This window comes from Ornithorhynchus anatinus, chromosome 3 (assembly GCF_004115215.2).
Source record: "Ornithorhynchus anatinus isolate Pmale09 chromosome 3, mOrnAna1.pri.v4, whole genome shotgun sequence".
NCBI lineage: Eukaryota > Metazoa > Chordata > Mammalia > Monotremata > Ornithorhynchidae > Ornithorhynchus > Ornithorhynchus anatinus.
The window spans coordinates 88992235-89014545 of NC_041730.1; the positions used below are offsets into that span (position 1 = coordinate 88992235).

The 22311-nt window shown below is 45.6% G+C and overlaps 1 protein-coding gene across 1 annotated transcript in view; it reads left to right on the forward strand.

Annotated features, from left to right (window-relative positions):
* The first annotated feature begins 12128 nt into the window (after positions 1-12128).
* Positions 12129-22311, forward strand: part of DNA2 (DNA replication helicase/nuclease 2) — a 48015-nt gene continuing 37832 nt past the window's right edge. The window contains exons 1-3 of the mRNA XM_029060206.2: positions 12129-12208; positions 17637-17825; positions 21100-21283. Coding sequence (XP_028916039.1) covers positions 12141-12208; positions 17637-17825; positions 21100-21283 — 441 coding nt within the window. The 5' untranslated portion in view covers positions 12129-12140. The remainder of the gene's footprint in view (positions 12209-17636; positions 17826-21099; positions 21284-22311) is intronic.

Here is a 22311-nt window from a genome sequence, read left to right on the forward strand (position 1 = left end):
CAGTGCGGATTCTTGGTCTTGAAATCTCAGGACTAAGAAAACTTATTCTGAACAAAGCACTGAACTTGACCTTGTCAAACTTGATCCTGCGTAACTTACAGGCTCTCTGGCAGCGGGCCTGAGAGGTCATTTCAGGCTCCGTAAACAGACTTATTTTGTCAATTGTACATAAGGGGTTGGGGAAAGGAGGAGACTCACTGCAGCCAGTCAAATTCATGCTTGCCTGGTTCCCCCTGCCTTAATAATAATAATAATAACAATAATGATTGTGGTATTTGTTAAGCACTTACTATGCGCAGGCACTGTACTAAGCACTGGGGTGGATACAAGCGAACTGGGTTGAACACAATCTCTGTCCCACATGGGGCTCCCTGCCTTAATCCCCATTTTACAGATGAGGTGACTGAGGTAAGTGAAGTGACTTGCCCAAGGTCACACAGCAGACAAGTAGCAGAGCCAGGATTAACAATAACAATAACAATGTTGGTATTTGTAAAGCGCTCACTTTGTGCAGAGCACTGTTCTAAGCGCTGGGGTAGGTACAGGGTCATCAGGTTGTCCCACGTGGGGCTCACAGTTTTAATCCCCATTTTACAGATGAGGGAACTGAGGCGCAGAGAAGTGAAGTGACTTGCCCACAGTCACACTGCTGACAAGTGGCAGAGCTGGGATTTGAACTCATGACCTCTGACTCCCAAGCCCGGGCTCTTTCCACTGAGTCACGCTGCTTCTCAAGCCTTGATTGCTCCACTGGGGGCTCTACTGGAATCAAAAAACATATCAACACTGCTTATTTTATATTGGCATATTCTACGAGGTCTGAAGTCCCTAACCACATTCGTAGCTTCGGCTACCACTTTTAGGTGGGTGACTCTCAAATCTCCCTTACAGTCCTGTTCTCTCACCTGCCTTAAAATCTGCCATTTCCTCCTGTCTCTTGGGCAGACCAGATAGATGACCTCAAACTCCAGTACCTTAAACTCAGTATGGCAAAAACTCAATTTCTCATCTTCCCTTCCAAAAGCACTTTTAACTTTCTCATCAGGGTCGACAGCACCACCTTTCTCCGATCCAGAAGCTTACAATCTTGGTGTCATCTTCTGACTTTTCTCTTTCTTTCACCTCCCACATTCAGTCTGTCTCCAAATTCTGCGTGGTTTTCCTCCACCTCTCCACACTTCACCGAATCAGCCTCCCGAGTGGTCTCCCTGCCTCCAGCTTCTGCCCTTTTCAGTTCATCCTGCATTCGGCTGCCAAATCATCTTCCTAAAATACTTTTCAGAACTCATCACTCTGCTCCTTAAAATCCTCCAGTGACAACTAATTCCAAGATGAGGCCCCTGTCCCTCACCACCTCCTCCTGTACGCCCCCAAAAGGGAGGTGCTATTTCTCCCAGCATCCCAATGGGTGCCACCCAAGGGCTATAGCACTGGGCTGAAGTGGCAGCTGGGGATGCCCTCCTACCTGACAATTCCTTCTTCTTCCCTTCACAGAGTTCTTGCTTCGAGTATTCTGATGGTAGCAGGGGCAGCAGAGAAAGAGCAGGGGAGCAGGGAGCCCCTGAAGGGAGAGAAGGAGGGGAGATGGGAAGGAGGGAAGATGGAAGAGGGGGAGAATGGAGGGAGGAAGAGAGAGGGAAGATGGGAGGGAGGGAGGAAAAATGGGAAGGAGGGAAGGAGAGAGAGAGGGAAGATGGGAGAGAAGACTGGAGGGAGGGAGAGAGGGAAGGAGGGAAGGAGAGAGGGAAGACGGGAGGGATGGAAGATGGGAAAGGGAAGGGAGAGAGAGGGCAGATGGGAGGGAGGGAAGACAGGAAGGAGGGAGGGATGGAGAGAGGGAAAATGGGAGGGAGGGAGAAAGGGAAAGAGAGAAGAATAGAGGGAAAGATGGAGGGAGAGAGGGAAAATGAGAGGGAGGGAGAAAGGGAAAGAGGGAAAGAGAGAAGGAAAGATGAAGGGAGGGAGAAAGAGAGGGAGAATGGGAGGGAGGGAGAGAGAGAAAGGAGGGAATGAGAGAGGGAAGATAGGAGGAAGGAAAGGGAGACGAGAGGGAAGAGAGGGGAGACAAGAGGGAAGGGAGGGAGGAAAGGGAGAATGGGAAGGAGTGGGAGGGAGGGAGGGAAGGGGGAAAGAGAAGGGAGAAAGGGAAGAACAGAAGGGCCAAGTGCATGCTGTGGGACCTGGAGAAAGTCACTTAACTTCTTTGTGCTTCAGTTTCCTCAACTGCCAAAGGAGGTTCACTAGCTCCTCTCCCTCCTACTTAGACTGTGAGTTGCCTGTGGGACAGGGACTGTGCCATTCATTCATTGATTCATTCATTCAAACGTATTTATTGAGCACTTACTGTGTGCAGAACACTGTACTAAGCGCTTGGAAAGTACAAGTTGACAACGGATAGAGACAATCCCTGCCCAACAACAGGCTCGCAGTCTAGAATGGGGAGACAGAAAACAAAACAAAACAAGTAGGCAGGCATTACTACCATCAAATAAGATAAATGGAACCACAGATAAATGCACATCATTAATAAAATCAATAGAGCAATAAATATGTACAAGAGCTGTGGGGAGGGGAAGGGGGTAGAGTAGAGGGAGGGAGTAGGGGCAATGGGGAGAGGAGGAGGAGCAGAGGGAAAGGGAGGGCTCAGTTTGGGAAGGTCTCCTGGAGGAGGTGAGCTCTCAGTAGTGCTTTGAAGAGGGGGAAAGAGTTAGTTTGGCGGATGTGAGGAAGGAAGGCATTCCAGGCCAGAGGTAGGACGTGGGCCGGGGTGGATGGCGGGACAGACGGGAACAAGGTGCAGTGAGGAGGCTGGTGGTGGCAGAGGAGCAGAATGGGTGGGTTGGGCTGTAGGAGGAGAGAAGGGAGGTAAGGTAGGAGGGGGCAAGGGGATGGACAGCTTGGAAGCCAAGAGTGAGGAGTTTTGTTTCATACGAAGGTTGATAGGCAACTCCTGGAGATTTTTGAGGAGGGGAGTGACATGCCCAGAGCTTTTCTGCAGAGAGAGAATCCGGGCAGCGGAGTGAAGTATAGACTGAAGTGAGGAGAGACAGGAGATCAAAAAGGAGGCTGATGCCATAGTCAAGTCGGGATATTATGAGAGATTGTACCAGCAAGGTAGCAGTTTGGGTGGAGAGCAAAGGGCAGATCTTGGCTCCAGACAGGAAGGGGATGAAAGAAGGGGGAAGGTAAGCTGATGAGGATGTTCTGCAGAGGCATTCCATGATATTTGTTTTTTCTTCCACTCCCAGAAGTTTTTATTTTAATCCTTTAACACTCCAGTTCATTTGGCAGAGGTTTCATTCTGGATAAACCAGCTTTAAAATGCTAATCTCTGACTCTAACTGCTCCGTATCAAGTAATTACTGATGTGGTTTTCCTGATGCAATTTTTTTATAGAGGATGCTCTTTGTTGATTAAATTTAGAAGGGGGATTAAAAGACTTCCAAGCCCACTGTCCTTAATATGTTGGAACAACATAGGTCACGTTAGGGAGTAGGTAGTACATAGTGACCCTTGGGTACTTCTGATGTGATGACCCAGCCCAAGTTATCTGTATAACCAGTGTTAAACTCCAGGAGATTTAAAAATGCTACAGAATGTTTCTACCTTTGCAAATTTACAAGATACCAGTTGAAAAACCTACAAGTGAAGGTTTCATCTTATAGCCTGCAGATACATTGATATGCTTTTGACAGACCAAAGACACTGCTTCTCAGCTTTAGCTGTTTAATCACAAAAGTCAGAGCAGCAACACACTTATTTCTGGGCAGCACGAAATTTCACATTCGGACTTTGGGGCCCTCCAGTGTGGGAAAAACGATTCAAGTTTCAACCAACTCTATAATTAATAAACAATTATGTAATAAACTTACCAGTAAAGACTATAAATAAAACGGTGGTTTGACAAAGTGCCCAACACACGGGAGGTCTGTAGCGTCTGGGCCTCCCAAGCCACAGAGAGTGCTTTAGTTCTGGCCCAGCCCCGGGAGTATGGTTCTAGGAGGAGATGACTGCGGGATCCACTCAAACCCGGAGTGGCCGGTCCTAGCCTAGGACCAAGTCCACGAAAGCCAAAGGGGACCAATACTTGGGCGGGTGGGGGAGGGAAGGAAGGCCCAATTTGATCTGGGACCTTGGTAGCATCATGAAATTATGACAGCAGAAGCAGCAATAGTTGTATTTAATGATGGCTCATTGGGTGCAGTACACTGTACCACAGTTGTAACTGGGATACACAAAACAAAGAAGAAACAAAACATTAGTAGAGTCAAACAAACATTAGTAGAAACAAACATTCTCTACTCATAAGGAGCTTACATTCAATGGGGGAGAAAGAGCTAATATTTACCCAGACTAGTCAAAAGAAATAACCCAAGATATAATTGGGTTGAAGATGGGTATAAATAAGTTCTTAAATATCAGAGGAGGCTAATGGGTTTATATGTCTGGGGGAGCTGGGAATGAATTGAGGAAGACTTTGTTGGAAAAGATGGGATGTTGAAGAGCAATTTGAATGTGGGGACAGCACTAGGATGAACTTCCCAAAATTCTCCCTTCACCTCCCCAACTCCAACTCCCCTCTACGAACACTTTCTCATCCTTTCCAGCTCCCAAGAGGAGATCTTACCCTTTGAGCCGTGACCTTTGGGCATTTGATATTCACCCTACCCTCAGCACCACAGCACTTATGTACATATCCATAATTATTTTATTAATGTCTATCTTCTCTTCTAGACAGTAAGCTCACTGTGGGCATGGAACATGTCTACCAACTCTGTTATAATGTACTCTCCTAAGTGCTTGGTCCAGTGATCTGCAAAGAGTAAGCGCTCAATAAATACCACTGATGATGCAAATCTCCTGCCTATTCTCAAAATTTAACTTCTCCACCTTTGGCTCTGACCCACCTTAATTCCACCCTTCTGATTCACTAACAACTCTCAATAGCTCATTCTCTATAAGCAATTTTTTACTGCCTTTAAACATCCTCGAGTCTCCTCTTCCATGCTGAAAGCATGTTTTCTCAAACCCTTTGCACCCTTTAGCTATGACCCCATTTCTCACCTCCCATACTTATCCAAACTCCTGGACTGGGTATATACGCCTCTCTTTCCGTTCCTTTTCTGACCCACTATTCATTCATTCATTCATTCAATAGTATTTATTGAGCGCTTACTATGTGCAGAGCACTGTACTAAGCGCTTGGGATGAACAAGTCGGCAACAGATAGAGACAGTCCCTGCCGTTTGACGGGCTTACAGTCTAATCGGGGGAGTCTGCCTGATGATCTTTTAACTACCCCAGCGTTTGCAATGGTGCTTGACGCAGAGGAAGTGATTAAAAAATACCATTAAAAAATAAAAGAGGGAAGAGGGACTGGAGAAGAAAGGGAGAGAGGAGGAGGAAGAGGAGGGAAAGTTAATGGGGAAGGAGGGCGAAAGGGAGGGATCCGCCCAGGAAATACCCTGCCTTGGGGAAGGAGGTGTGAAGAGGCACCGGGAGGTGCAAAGAGGTGCTGCAGGCCAAGTGGCAGGGGGAGAAGGGCCTTGGAGACTCTCCACACCGTTTCTAGCCTTCTCCTCTGCCCTCTGCCCTGCCCTTTACTTGGCCTTCTGCCCTGCCCTCTACTTTGCCTTCTGCTCTGCCCAGCCCTTTGCCCGGCCCTCCACCTTGCCCTCTATTTTGCTCTGCCCTGCCCAGCCCCCCATCCTGCCCTCTGCTCTTCCCTCTGCCCTGTCCAGCCCTCTGCCTCCCCCTCTGCCCTCTACCTTGTCTTCTGCTCTGCCCTCTCCTGCCCCCTGCCCAGCCCTCCGCCCCAACCTCTTCCCTACCTTCTGCCCTGTCAGCGCTGACTCTCAAGCCCCTCAGCAGTGCAGACCCCTCCTAGTGCAGACACCCACTTTCCTGCCCAGGATCAGGCCAGACAGGCTGATGGAGGGGGAGATGGATGCTGAACCCACTCCTCAAGAACTACCTGTGATCGCCCATCCACCTCTGCATCAAACAGAGTCCTCACAATTGACTTTAAAGCACACAATCCCCTTGCCCCCTCCTACTTCACTTGCTACTCTCCTACTACAACCCAGTCCACACATTTCACTCCTCTAACGCTAACCTGCTCACTATCTCTTGATCTCGTTTATCTCTGCACCAACCTCTCACCCATATCCTGCCTCTGGCTTGGAACGCCCTCCTGCCTCAAATCTGACAGACAATGACTCTCCCCCATTTCTATGCCCTACTGAAGGCATATTTCCTCCAAGAGGCCTTCCCTGACTAAGCCCTCCTTTCCCCTACTCCCACACCCTTCTGCATCATCCTGACCTGCTCCCTTTATTCACTGCCCCTCGCAGTCCCACAGCACTTATGTACATATCTGCAATCTATTTATTTATTTCTATTAATGTCTGTCTCCCCCTCTAGACTGTAAGATTGTTGTGGGCAGGGAATGTACCTGTTCTACTGCCGTGTTGTACTTTCCCAAGTGCTTAGTACAGTACTTCTAGAGTGTGAGCCCGTTGTTGGGTAGGGATTGTTTCTATTTGTTGCCGAATTATACTTTCCAAATGCTCAGTACAGGGCTCTGCACACAGTAAGTGCTCAATAAATACGATTCAATGAATGAATGAATGCTGTGCACACAATAAGCACTCAATAAATACGGTTGAATGAATGAATGAATATGGGGCTCACAGTCTTAATCCCATTTTACAGATGAGGTAACTGAGGCACACAGAAGTTAAAAGACTTGCCCAAGGTCACACACCAGACGTGTGGCAGAGCTGGGATTTGAACTCATGTCCCCCCAGGCCCATGTTCTTTCCACTAGGCCACTTCTCATTCTCCCATGTCACCCATTGTGTACTCTCTTACCCCTGTATTGAACGCCTCCCTCCCTTAAAATTATCTCAATTATATATTCTCCCACCTTCAAAGCGTCCTCCTCCAAGAGACATTTTCCAACTAATTCCTATGTCCCTGGTTTTACCTTGCCATCACCCACCTTTAACACCTATGTTGATGAATCATTCAGTCAATAGTATTTGAGTATTTACTATGTGCAGAGCACTGTACTCAACACATGGGAAATTACAATACAACAAAGTTGGTAGATGTGAGCCCTGCCCACGAGGATATTACAGTCTATAGGGAGAGATAAACATTTAAACAGATTAGGGATAGGGGAAATGGTAGAGCATAAACTATTTAAGTATTTATGTATTGTGGGGCTGAGGTGAATAGAGAAGCAGCATGGTCTAGTGGATAGAGCACAGGTTTGGGAGTCAGAAGGACCTAATCCTCCCGGCTCTGCCAGGTGTCTGCTGCAAGACTGTGGGCAAGTCACTTCACTTCTCTGTGCCTCAGTTACTTCATCTGTAAAATGGGGATTAAGACTGAGCCCCATGTGGGACAGGGACTGTGTCCAACCTGATTAACTTGTATCTACTCCAGCACTCAGTACAGTGCCTGGTACATAGCAAGCATTTAACAAATACCATAAAAAAATCAAAGTGAATAAGAAGTACACGGCCAAGTACACAGTCGATGGAGAGGGGAGGGGGAATGAGGGTTTAGTTAGGGAAGGCCTCTTGGAAAAGATGTAATTTTAGAGGAGAGTTTTGAAAGTGGGGAGAGTGGTGGACTGTCACATGAAGGGGCAGGGAATTCCAGGCCCGAAGGAGGATATGGGTGAGGGTTTGGCTTGTGGGATAGACTGAGGTTCAAAGATTACGTCGGCATTAAAGGAGTGAAGTGTGTGGGCTCGGTTGTAGATCAGTGAGTTTAGGTAGGAGGAAGAGAGCTGACTGAGTGGTTTAAAGCCAATGGTGTGGAGTTTCTGTTTGATGTGGAGGTGGATGGACAACCATTGGAGATTCTTGAGGAGGAGAGAAACATGGAATGAACTTTTTTTTAGGAAAATGATCTGGGCAGTAGAGTGAAGTATGGACTGGAGAGGGAAGAGACTGGAGACAGGGAGTCAGTTATTGCCTACTGTGTGCAGAACACTCAGTGGAGTATAATTGTTAATAGCTATGATCTCTGCCCTTTAGAAGCTTACATTTTACTCAATCAATCAACGGTATTTATTGAACTCATTGTGTGCAGAGTATTGTACTAAGTATTTGGTAAAATATCATACAATAGCATTAGTAGACACGATCACCCCACACATCCAAGCCGTCACCAAAACCTGCCGGTCTCACCTTTATAATATTGCCAAGATCTGCCCTTTCCTCTCCACCCAAACGGCTATCTTACTGCTACAGGCTCTCATAATATCCCGGCTGGATTATTGTGTCAGCCTTCTCTCTGATCTCCCATCCTCCTGTCTCTCCCCACTCCCATCTATTCTTCACTCTGCTGCCCGGTTCATCTTCCTGCAGAAACGCTCTGGGCATGCCCTTCTTAAAAACCTCCGTGGTTGCCCATCAACCTCCACATGATACAAAAACTTCTCACTCTAGGCTTCAAGGCTCTCCATCACCTTGCCACCTCCTACCTCTCCTCCCTTCTCTCTTTCTACTGCCCACCCCACACGCTCCGCTTCTCTGCCGCTCACCTCCTCACTGTCCCCCGTTCAAGCCTATCCCGCCGTCAACCCCTGGGCCACGTCCTCCCCTGTCCTGGAATGCCCTCCCTCCTCACCTCCGCCAAACTAATTCTCTTCCCCTCTTCAAAGCCCTACTTAGAGCTCACCTCTTCCTAGAGGCCTTCCCAGACTGAGCTCCCCTTTTCCCTCTGCTCCCTCTGCTCCCCATCTATCCCCCTTCACCTCCCCTCAGTTAAGCCCCCTTTCCCCCCCTTTCCCTCTGCTCCTCCCCCTCTCCCTTCCCCTCCCCTCAGCACTGTATTCATCCACTCAACTGTATATATTTTAATTACCCTATTTATTTTGTTAATGAGATGTATATCACCCTGATTCTATTTATTTGCTATTGTTTTAATGAGATGTTTATCTCCTTGATTCTATTTACTGCTATTGTTTTTGTCTGTCCTTCTCCCCTGATTAGACTGTAAGCCCATCAAAGAGCAGGGACTGTCTCTGTCTGTTACCGATTTGTACATTCCAAGTGCTTAGTACAGTGCTCTGCACATAGTAAGCGCTCAATAAATACTATTGAATGAATGAATGCCCACAAGGAGCTTACAGTCTACTGGGGAGAGAGACATTAAAATAAATTACAGATAGGAGAAATAATAGAGTATAAGAATATGTACATAAGTGGTGTGGGGCTGAGGTGACTATCAAAGTGCTTTAGGGGTACACAGATAAGCACATAGTTGACCCAAAGGAGAGGCAGATAGAAGAAATGAGGACTTAATCGATCAATCAATTGGAAGATGTGATTTTAGTCAAGTTTTAGAGGGGATGACACACTAAGGTATTTTATTGACAGGAAGAAGAAGGAAAATGGACATATATACATGAAGTAGTGTGCTGAAGTAACAGGTCACCTCCTCCAAGAGGCCTTCCCAGACTGAGATTCCACTTTTCCCTTTGGTCCCTCTCTGCTCCCTCTGCTCCTTCCCCCTTTCCCCTTCACCTCCCTTCAGCTAAGCCCCCTTTTCCCGCCTTCCCTTTGCTCCTCCTCCCTCCTTTCCCCTCCCCTCAGCACTGTGCTCATTTGTATAGATTTTTATTACCCTATTTATTTTGCTAAATAGGTGTACATCCCCTTGATTCTATTTATTGTGATTAAGTTGTCTTGTTTTTGTCTGTCTCCCCCGATTAAACTGTGAGCCCATCAGTGGGCAGGGATTGTCTCTATCTGTTGCCCATTTGTACATTCCAAGCGCTTAATACAGTGCTCTGCACATAGTAAGTGCTCAATAAATACTATTGAATGAATGAATGAATATATTCATAAGCGAGATGAAAGGTTGTACTAAGTTAAATGCTCAGGTGGTGCAGAAGTGCTGAGGTGATAGATGGAAAGATATAAAAGGGAGATTAAAAAATTAATTGGGGAAGGCCTCCTGGAGCTGTGATTTCAAAAGGGTTTTGGAAATAGGGAAGGTTGTCGATGGTGGTTTGGAAGGGGGAGAGAATTTTAGAGACGGGGGAAGTTGTGTTGAGAATAAGGCCCAGAAAGGAGTTTAGCTTGAGAGGATTGTAGAGTGTGTACAGGGGTGTAGTGGGAAAAGAGTAAATAGGATGGAGAGAGCTAATTGAGTGCTTTAAGGTCAGGAGTTCCTGGCTAATGTGGAGGGGGCCGCTACTATTTTAATTACATTCCTAAAGCAAGTATACAATCTATATTCTCCCCTTCTAGACTGTAAACTCATTGTGGGCAGGGAATGTGTCTACCAACATGTTATATATTGCATTCTCCAGAGCATTTAATTAGCACTCAACAAATATGATTGAGTATATCTGCTCATTTCCCCCATTAGGTTGTAGAGAACCAGTGTGGCTTAGTGGAAAGAGCAGGGGCCTGGGAGCTAGAGGCCACGGTTTCTAATCCCAGCTCTGCTACTTGTCAGCTGTGTGACTTTTCTGTGCTTCATTTACCTCATCTGTAAAATGGGGATTGATTGTGAGCCCCACATGGAACAACCTGAATACCTTGCATCTTCCCCAGTACTTGGCACATAGTAAGTGGCTAAAAAAATACCATCATTTTTATTAATATTATTAAACTTCTCTGTGCCTCAGTGACCTCATCTGTGAAATGGGGATTAAGACCGTGAGCCCCACGGGGGACAACCTGAATACCTCGTATCTCCCCCAGCACTTAGGACAGTGCTTGGTACATAGTAAGTGCCTAAAAAACCCATCATTTTTATTATTATTAAACTTCTCTGTGCCTCAGTGACCTCATCTGCAAAATGGGAATTTAGGCTGTGAGCCCACGTGGGACAACCTGAATACTTCGTATCTCCCCAAGTGCTTAGAACAGTGCTTGGTACAGTGCTCAATAAATAATATTGAATGAATGGTACATAGTAAGCGCTTAATAAATACCATAATTATTATTGTTGTAAGAGTTGAGGTGGGAATCATGCCTTCTACTGTTAATAATAATAATAATAATGTTGGTATTAGTTAAGCGCTTACTCTGTGCAGAGCACTGTTCTAAGCACTGGGGGAGAGACAGGGTAATCAGGTTGTCCCAAGTGAGACTCACAGTCTTAATCCCCATTTTACAGATGAGGTCACTGAGGCCCAGAGAAGTGAAGTGACTTGCTCCAAGTCACACAGCTGACAAGTGGCAGAGCCGGGATTCAAACCCACAGAGAAGCAGCGTGGCTCAGTGGAAAGGGCACGGGCTTTGGAGTCAGAGATCATGGGTTCGAATCCCGGCTCCGCCACTTGTCAGCTGTGTGGCTGTGGGCAAGTCACTTCACTTCTCTGGGCCTCAGTTACCTCATCTGTAAAATGGGGATGAAGACTGTGAGCCCCACGTGGGACAACCTGATTCCCCTGTGTCTACCCCAGCGCTTAGAACAGTGCTCTGCACATAGTAAGCGCTTAACAAATACCAACATTATTATTATTATTATTATAACCTCTGACTCCTAATCCCAGGTTCTTTCCACTGAACCACGATGCTTCTCTAAGTGCTCTTAGCACAGCACTCAGTATAATGTAGTGACAAAATATATTGTGATGGTGCCAATGATTGACAGGTTTTCCGAACAAGGACCAAAGCACCTCGCCCCCCTCCCACCCCGCCCTGTGGGATGACGTCACGGGTGCCCTCCGGCCCCGCCCCCGCGTTTGGGCGCATGCGCAGAGCGCGGCTTCGCGTCCCATCCTTGTCAGGGCCCGCGTGAGGCGTCAGCGGGGAGTCGGGACGCATGCGCAAAGCGCGGCTTCGCCGTCCCTCGGAGAGGCGTCGGCGGGGAGCCGGGGCGCATGCGCAAAGCGCGGCTTCGCCGTCCCTCGGAGAGGCGTCGGCGGGGAGCCGGGGCGCATGCGCAAAGCGCGGCTTCGCCGTCCCTCGGAGAGGCGTCGGCGAGGGGGGAGGGCCGGGGCGCATGCGCAAAGCGCGGCTTCGCCATCCCTCCTCAGGGCCCGCATGCGCAGAGCGCGGCTTCGCCTCTCCTCGTCAAGGCCCGCGTGAGGCGGCAGGGGCCGGGGCGCATGCGCGGAGCAAGCCCCTCCGCGACCCCCTCCCCCCCCGCCGCCCGCCGAGATGGAGACGGCCGAGCTGGAGCTGCTCATGGAGGAGGCCTTCACGGAGGAGACGCCGTCCCGCCAGCAGTGAGACCGGGCCCGCGCTGGGAAGGAGGGAGGGCGACGACGACGAGGAGGAGGAGGAGGAGGGATGGGGAGCCGCGCGGGAGATTTAAAAGAAAAAAGCGGGAGTCGCATTGGCTGGGGGTCATTCATTCATTCATTCTCTCAGTCATTCACTCATTAATTCACTCCTTCACTTATCCATTAATTAATTCGCTCACTCATTAATTCACTCATTCACTTATTAATTAATTAATTCGCTCACTCATTAATTCACTCACTAATCCACTCATTCACTCGCTCACTTATTCTCACTTAAAACTCACCTCCTCCAAGAGGCCTTCCCAGACTGAGCTCCCCTTCTCCCTCTACTCCCTCTACCACCCCCCCTTTACCTCTCCGCAGCTAAACCCTCTTTTTCCCCTTTTCCCTCTGCTCTTCCCCCTCTCCCTTCCCATCCCCTCGGCACTGTACTCGTCCTCTCGACTGTATATATTTCCGTTACCCTATTTATTTTGTTCATGAAATGTACATCGCCTCGATTCTATTTAGTCGCCATTGTTTTTACGAGATGTTCTTCCCCTCGACTCTATTCCTCGCCATCGTTCTTGTCTGTCCGTCTCCCCCCGATTAGACTGTAAACCCGTCAAAGGGCAGGGACTTGTCTCTACCTGTTGCCCAATTGTACATCCCAAGCGCTTAGTACAGTGCTCTGCACATAGTAAGCGCTCAATAAATACTATTGAATGAATGAATGATTATTCACTCATTTGCTCACATATTCACTCATTCATTCATTCATTCACTTATTCACTCATTCTCTCACTTATTCACTCATTCATTCACTAATTCACTCACATATTCATTCATTCATTAACTCGCTCAGTTATTCACTCATTCGCTCACATATTCACTCACTTATTCACTCATTCTCTCACTTATTCACTCATTCATTCACATATTCATTCACACATTCATTCACATATTCATTCATTCACTCATTCATTCACTCACTTATTCACTCACTCATTCACTCACTCACTTATTCACTCATTTGCTCACATATTCATTCATTCATTCACTCATTCATTCACACTCACTCATTCACTCACATATTCATTCACTTATTCACTCACTCACTTCTTCACTCATTCACACACATTCATTCATTCACTTATTCACTCTTATTCACTCACTCACTAAGTAAGCAGCGTGGCTCAGTGGAAAAGAGCCTGGGCTTCGGAGTCAGAGGTCATGAGTTCGACTCCCGGCTCTGCCACTTGTCAGCTGGGTGACTGTGGGCAAGTCACTTCACTTCACTTCTGTGCCTCAGTTACCTCATCTGTAAAATGGGGATTAACTGTGAGCCCCACGTGGGACAACCTGATTCCCCCATGTCTACCCCAGTGCTTAGAACAGTGCTCTGCACGTAGTACGCGCTTAACAAATACCAACATTATTATTATTCACTCATTCATGTGCATTCATTCATTCACTCACTCACTTATTCATTCATTCACTCACATATTCACTCATTCATTCACTCACTCACTTATTCACTCATTTGCTCACATATTCATTCATTCATTCACTCATTCATTCACACTCACTCATTCACTCACATATTCATTCACTTATTCACTCACTCACTTATTCACTCATTCACACACATTCATTCATTCACTTATTCACTCACTTATTCACTCACTCACTAAGTAAGCAGCGTGGCTCAGTGGAAAAGAGCCTGGGCTTCGGAGTCAGAGGTCATGAGTTCGACTCCCGGCTCTGCCACTTGTCAGCTGGGTGACTGTGGGCAAGTCACTTCACTTCTCTGTGCCTCAGTTACCTCATCTGTAAAATGGGGATTAACTGTGAGCCCCACGTGGGACAACCTGATTCCCCCATGTCTACCCCAGTGCTTAGAACAGTGCTCTGCACGTAGTACGCGCTTAACAAATACCAACATTATTATTATTCACTCATTCATGTGCATTCATTCATTCACTCACTCACTTATTCATTCATTCACTCACATATTCACTCATTCATTCACTCACTCACTTATTCACTCATTCATGCACATATTCATTCACTCATTCACCCACTCATTCATATTTATTGAGCTCCTCCTCTGTGCAGAACACTGGGCCAACCGCTTGGAATGGACAGTTTGGCAACAGGCAGAGGCAATCCCTGCTCAACAACGGGCTCACAGCGTGGCTTAATGGAAAGAGCCGGCTGGGGAGTCAGAGGTCATGGGTTTGAATTCCGCTCTGCCACTTGTCAGCTGTGTGACTGTGGGCAAGTCACTTAACTTCTCTGGGCCTCAGTGACCTCATCTGTAAAATGGGGATGAAGACTGTGAGCCTCACGTGGGACAACCTGATTGCTCTGTACCTACCCTAGCGCTTAGAACAGTGCTCTGCACATAGTAAGTACTTAACAAATACCAACATTATTATTATTATTAGAAGCGGGGGAGACAGCAGAAGAAAGCAAGTAGACATCAATATTCATTCAGTAGTATTTATTGAGTGCTTACTTTGTGCAGAGCACTGTATTATTAAGATAAGTAGAATCATAGATCTATCATTAACTAGATAAGTAGAGTAATAAATAATATATACAAATATGCACATGTGCTGCGGGGAGGGGAATGGGATAGAGCGGAGGGAGGGAGTCGGGGCGATGGGGAGGGGAGGAGGAGGAGAGGGAAAGGGAGGGCTCAGTCTGGGAAGGCCTCCTGGAGGAGATGAGCTCTCAGTAGGGCTTTGAAGAGGTGACTTCACTCACTCACTCAGTCAGTCGTATTTATGGAGCTCTTACTGTGTGCAGAGCGCAATGGTCAGCACTGTAATAATAATAATGTTGGTATTAAGTGCTTACCCTGTGCCAAGCACTGTTCTACATGCTGGGGGAGATACAAGGTAGTGAGGTTGTCCCACGTGGGGCTCACAGTCTTCATCCCCATTTTACAGATGAGGGAACTGAGGCACAGGGAAATTAAGTCAATTGCTCCAAATCACACAGCTGACAAGTGGCAGAGCTGGGATTAGAACATGCAACCTCTGACTCCTAAGCCCGGGCTCTTTCTGCTGACCCACGCTGCTTCTAGGGCTTGGGAGAGTCCAGTATAATAATAATAATAATAGTGATATTAAGTGCTTACTGTGTACCAAGCATTTTTCCAAGTGCTGGGGTAATAATAATAATTGTGGCATTTGTTAGCCGCTTGCCATGTGCAGCAGCGTGGCTTAGTGGAAAGAGCCTGGGCTTGGGAGTCAGAGGTCGTGGGTTCTAATCTTGGCTCTGCCACTTATCAGCTGTGTGACTTCGGGCAAGTCACTTAACAACATCTCTGTGCCTGTTACCTCATCTTTACAATGGGGATTAACACTGTGAGCCCCAGGTGGGACAACCTCATTACCTGGTATCTACTCCAGTGCTTGGCACGCAGTAAGTACTTAGCAAATATCATCTTTATTATTAGGACGGGATAGGATAAATGCTTGGATCAGCCCCTTTCACTTGGTTCTGGATGTGCATGCACCTGCTGTTTCCCTTGACCTGGGCCTTTGACCCACCCTGCACTTTCCACTCTTCCCTGACTGTTTTCCCCTGGGCCAGACTTCCTTACAAAGGCCCCCAACCTGAGATCCCCCAATCCCTGCCCACGTGGGAAAGGGACTGTATTCAAGCTGACTTGTATCTACCCCAGTGCTTGACACATTTAAGAACTTTAAAAAAATAATTGTCAGGAGTTTCTGTTTGATGCAGAGGTGGATGGATAGATCTTCTCTGTCCCCCTCTGCTGTTTTCCCCTGGCTGCTCCGCTACCCATCTTTTGTCCTTGTGGATGCCTCTCTTTCCTTCAGCCAGGCCTTTGTTCATCATCCCCCACCTGACTTTTTTCTATTCTGGGCTTCACGCCTCCCTCCTCCTCCACTCTTCTGCATTTCCCTAGGTTACCCTTAGGTCTCCCTCCTTTTTTCCTTGCTCCCTCTCCCTCCACCCCATTTCATCTCTCCCTCCTTCCCTACTACTACAGTAATAATAAAAAATCCTCCCTTTCCTCCCCGTCCAAACTGCTGCCACAGTAATACAGTCACTTATTCTGTCCCGTCTTGATTACTGGGTCCGCCTAATTGCTGACCTCCCAGCCTCCTGTCTCTCCTCACTCCACTCCATACTTCACTCTGCTGCCCACCTCGTTTTTCTACAGAAATGTTCAGGACGTGTTTCCCCACTCCTCAAGAAACTCCAGTGGTTGCCCATCCACCTCTGCGTCAAACACTTGATCTTTAAAATACTCGATCATCTTGTCTCCTCCTGTCTCACTTTGCTACTTTTCTACTACAACCCAGCCTGTACACTTCACTCCTTCTCACTATACCTCGATCTCTTCTCATTGCCAACCCCTTGCCCACGTCCTTCCTCTGGCCTGGAATGAACTTCTTCCTTAAATCCGACAAACAATGACCTTCCTCCCATTCAAGGCCTTATTGAAGGCACATCTCCATGAGGCCTGCCCTGTCTGAGCCCTCTTTTTCCCTTCTCCCACTCCCTTCTGCATCGCCTGGCCTGCTCCCATTATTCATCACCCCCCTCCCAGCCCCACAGTACTTATGTACATATCTGTAATGTATTTATATTAATGTCTGTCTCCCTCTCTAGACTCTAAGCTCGTTGTGAGCAGGGAATGCGTCTGTTTTTATATTATACTCTCCCAAGTGCTTAGTACAGTGCTCGGCACACAGTAAGCGCTCAATAGATACAGTTGAATGAATTTATTTATTTTGTTAATGAGATGTACATCACCTTGATTCTATTGCTATTGTTTTAGTGAGATGTCCATCCCCTTGATTCTATTTATTGCTCTTGTTTTTGTCTGTCTTCCCCGATTAGACTGTAAGCCCGTCAGTGGTCAGGGACTGTCTCTATCTGTTGCCGATTTGTACATTCCAAGCGCTTAGTACAGTGCTCTGCACATAGTAAGCGCTCAATAAATACTATTGAATGAATGAATGAATGAAAGAAAAGCAGTAATGCTTCACTCCCAGGAGGAGAAAAGTCCTTAGGCTCCTTGCCGCCCCAGTCAGGGACATGTGTTAAAAGAATCCGAACTTTCCCAGTGGTCAAACAATTGGGAAGGGAGACTTCTGTCTGTCCTGCTCATAAGGACATGGTTTTCTCTGGCACCGGTAGTGGTGGGGCAGAGACAAGGTGCTTTTCCTTATAAATACACACAGAAACATGAATTGAAGTTTTGTGGTAGGAGCTGGGGAAAATGTTGTTTTTATTGAAGATGTGGGCCTATTTTTTTTTAAACCCAAGGGAAATCAAATCCTTCCCAGATGGTCGAGGACTTAGAAGAAGCATCTGTGGAGGATGATGACTTATAGGATGAGAAGGGTTTTTTGGGTATGTTAATACAATGCCATTTCTTTTACAGGTTTCAGAAGAGGGCAGCAGTTTCCTATCCTGATCTAGTTCTCAGTCAAGGTGTAAACAACAGATACCGGGTTGTAGCTGTCAACGTCATAGAGACTGACAGTGGGACCACTGAAAAGCATTTGACAATCACAGCTTCACACTCACAATCTTTGGAAAATAAAGAACTATGCATCCTGAGGAATGATTGGTAATTAATTTAATTTGGGGATATGAACATTCATTGTGGGAAAACCTAAGCCTATCTTCTAAAAATTCTCAATAGCATGGGCTAGTGGAAAGAATATGGACCTGGGAGTTAAAACACCTAGGTTCTAATCCCACCTCCACCACGTGTCTGATTTGTGTCCTAGGATAAGTCACTCTACTTCTTTGGGCCTCAGTATCTTCTTCTGTAAAGTGGGATTCTATATTTGTTCTCCTTCCTACTTAGACTGTGAACCCCATGTGGGACAGGGACTGTGTCCGACCTCACTGTCTTGTATCCACCCCAGCACTTAGTACAGCAGCGTGGCTCAGTGGAAAGAGCCCGGGCTTTGGAGTCAGAGGTCATGGGTTCGAATCCCGGCTCGGCCACCTGTCAGCTGTGTGACTTTGGGCAAGTCACTTAACTTCTCGGTGCCTCAGTTACCTCATCTGTAAAATGGGGATTAAGACTGTAAGCCCCATGTGGGACAACCTGATTCCCCTGTGTCTACCCCAGAACAGTGCGTGGCACATAGTAAGCGCTTAACAAATACCAACATTATTATTATTATTACATGCTTGACACCTAGTAAGCACTTAAGAAAGACACAATTGTTATTTGAGTTTTGATTGCAAATAGGACTGAATTTGAAATAGGTTAACTCATGATGCATTTGGTTGGCCCCGACCACTGATATGCAGATACGCTGACTGCACAAGAAGAGCAGTATGGTTTAGCCAAAAAAAAATGCCTGAGAAGATCCTGCTTCTTAATAATCAATCAGTGGTGTTCATTGAGTGCTTACTGTGTGCAGCACACTGTACTAAATGTTTTGGAGACTCCAGTACAATATTGTTGGTAGACATGATCCTGCCCCTCAAAGAGGTTACAGTCTATTGGGGAATTTACAGTCTATCCTGCACTTTGTAGTCTTCTTTTCAGTCCAACAAGACAATTGAGTCAGTTATTCAGGACATTCATTTTAGTCCAGACATCCATTTCTTATTTGAGCTTCCTTTTGGCCTTGGGAATATGATTGGATGACAGCTGCTATTCCTTGATGAGATGATTTAGCCTGCCTAGGGTTGCTTTCGCTGTCACTTAGTCATACCTAGAACTTGTCCAGGCAAGTTAGTGACAGAGTCTGGGACAAAGATGGGGGTTGATATAATGATGCCAGGACTCTCCAAGTCCACTAGAGGAGAAAGTGATAGGTCCCTTCAGATGGGAGAGGGCTTTGAAGCAGCCTCTAAGTTTAATTGATTTTTTTTTTTAATGTGCTGAGTATATGTCTTGCTCTAAATCGAATTGGGGTGAGCATAATTTGTCAGCAAAAAGTTCATTCTAGGGAAATTTACTTGCCTGAGGCTCCGATTCCAAAACCATTTGTTTTCTGGGCGAAAAAAATGGTAGGAGCACTGACATTCCATACATGGTGGTTTCACTCCTTCCTATATGTTCACGTCTGTCAGGAACAGCGCATGTCCCGTATCGGAGTGAAAATAAATTCAACCTGAACTTTCAAATCCCAAATCTCATGATTACAGCTATGATCACCGTTTCCAATGAATTTACGATAATGGTGAATTTTAGATAGTTTCTATTCATTTCCCTTTAACACTTATGAACTGCTAGGATTGTACCTGGGAAGCTGTGGATCCCAGGGCTAGAAGCAGCGTGGCCTAGTGGATAGAGCATGGCCCTGGGAGTCAGAAGGCCCTGAGTTCTAATGTTGCCTCAGCCACTTGTCTGCTGGGTGACCTTGGGCGAGTCTAACTTATCTGTGCTTCAGTTACCTCATGTGTAAAATGGAGATTGATTGTGAGCCCCATATGGGATGAGCACTGTGCCCAGCCTGATTAGCTTGTATCTACCCAGACACTTAGTACAGTGCCTGGCACATAGTAAGCGTTTAACAGATACCACTTGAAAAATAAAAAAAGTGGGGGCACACCTGGCTTGAAATGACAGGTTGTGTTGTCCATTGGCTGTGGAAAATTTTATGCCTTCAAAATCATCTACTATGTTAGTAGAACTTGAAGACAGAACGTTCAAGCTGGATAAGCAAAACTGGTTTAAAAAAAAGCAGTTGGTAAGTGAAACCTGTATTTAGCAATTTCTCTGCTGTGTCTCCCATTAGTCTGTAATGACCAGTTTTTCAAAGTAATAGAGTTGCCAGAATGAATTTAATTATGAAAGAAAAGCAGAGTGGGGAAGTTTTTAAAATATTGTCTTTGCTCTTGATATTTTACAAAATGATAATACTGATTCATTTTTCTTCTCTTACAATTACCTCCTGTTTATCATTGTCCTTCCTAATAATAATAAAAATTGTGGTAAAGTGCTTACTATGTGCCAAGCACTGTAAGGTCTTTGCGAACAGGGATTGCAACTTTCATTACTTATTTTTTGTTCCCTAAGTACAAAGTTCAGTTCAATTAAGATGATAAAGCAAAATGGTAACTAAAGAAGCAGAATGACCTAGTGGCCTGAGAGTGGGAAGGACCTAGGTTCTAATCCTGATGCTGCCATTTGTCTGCTGTGTGACCTTGGGCGAGTCACTTCACTTGTCTGTACCTCAGTTCCTTCATCTGTATAATGGGAATTAAAATTGTGAGCCCCATGTGGGACATGGACTGTGTCCATCCTGTGGAGCTTGTATCTACCCTAGTGCATAGTACAGGGTCTGGAACATAGTAAGTATTTAACAAGTGCCATAGAAAAATTATAGTTCTTTATTTTGGTGGGGGGCTGTGCAATGAATCACAGTGGCTTCAAGATGGTAACTGTTCTATTGTATTTGCTGTCTCTGAGATTTTAGTAGGAGGTCAGGAATCCATATGAGCCTTAAAAATAGGAAACTTTTATGATTTTAATTTGATTTGGTGTCTAAAGAAGTTTTCCATGTGAACCTTAAAAATAGGAACATTTTATGGTTTTAATTTGATTTAGTGTCTAAAGAAGTTTTTGGGATTGGACATATTGCATCTTGGAATTTGAAGGTTATCTAGGAGTTGTATTTCAAATGGAGTCTAGTTAATAATATTAAGCTAAATCAACAGTATTTAGCAACTGCTTTGTGCAGAACCCAAAATTGGGCACAAAAATAAGACAGTTTTGCCCTTACAGGCTTGCATTTTGTCTCGTTTGTATTGTAGTGTTTTATGTCTAATATTACAAGTCCTCTGAAAATCTGAAATCATGCTTAGCAGTTTTTCTTTCAGATACCTCTTTGTCCTTTTAAAATTAAGCTTTTGCATTTAAATTTTATTTTCAGGGACTCTCTGTCAATAGAACCAGGTGACATCATTCATTTGGAAGGAGAGTGCACATCTAACACCTGGGTAATAAATGGAGATTCTGGATATTTGATTTTGTATCCGGACTTGCTGCTTTCTGGTACGAGCATAGCCAGTAGTATTCGGTGTATGCGAAGAGCAGTTCTGAGTGAAAATTTTAAGGTGAGTCCTGGAATGACTGAATAAAACTTTTATAGATTGCCCAAGTACATCCACTTCAACCCTTAATAGAGAGGCTTTCAATTAAAAAAAATAGTTCAAAGGATAGATTTTTTTGTTTGTTTTTCACTTGCATCTTGGTAACTGTAGATTGAATGCTGAAAATCCTACTGGTCTCTGATGTGAAGTTTCCGATGTTAGCATTTATTTAGATTTATTTGACCTGCACTATAAGGAAAATAAGTTTCATTGCATGTGCCGAAGAGAAGCTGACTGGCTGTAATCTAATTCTGAAAGGAAGTTTGGGTTGTGTGTCTGTCGGTGTGCCTTACAACTATTATTTTGTACTCTCCCAAGCATTTAGTTCAGTTCTGTGTACACAGTAAACGCTCAATAATTATGATCAATTGCGTTTAAAGGTTTAATTTTCCCTCTGAGCTTCATAAGCTAAGCACCAGTATTTCAAAGCAATACAGTTGCCAGAATGAGTTGAATTATGAAAGAAAAGCAGAGTGGGGAAGTTTTTAAAATATTTTCTTTGCTCTTGGTATATTACAAAATTCTAATACTGATCAGTTTTTCTTCTCTTACAATTACTTCCTCTTATCCTTAGTGCTAACTGTCAAGCACTGTAGTAAATGCTGACCGTAAGCTTGCTATGGGCAGGGAATATATCTACTAATTCTGTTGTATTTACTCTCCCAAGTGCTTAATACAATGCTCTGCACAGAGTAACTGCTCAATAAATACCATTGGTGAATTGATTGGGGTAGATAACAGGATATACGCATTGGACACAGTCCTTGTCCCAAACGTGGCTCACTGTCTGAGGAGAGAGGACAGATGTAGAATCCACACTTTGCAGATGAGGAAACTGAGGTACGGAGAAGCTAAATGAGTTGTCCAAGGGTCACATAGCGGGCAAATTGGGGAGCTGGGTTTAAACCCAGATCGTCTGAGTTCCAGGCTTGGGCTCTTTCCACTAGCCCATGGAACTTCCTGCTCCCACATTTGAAAATCATTTCTGTCTG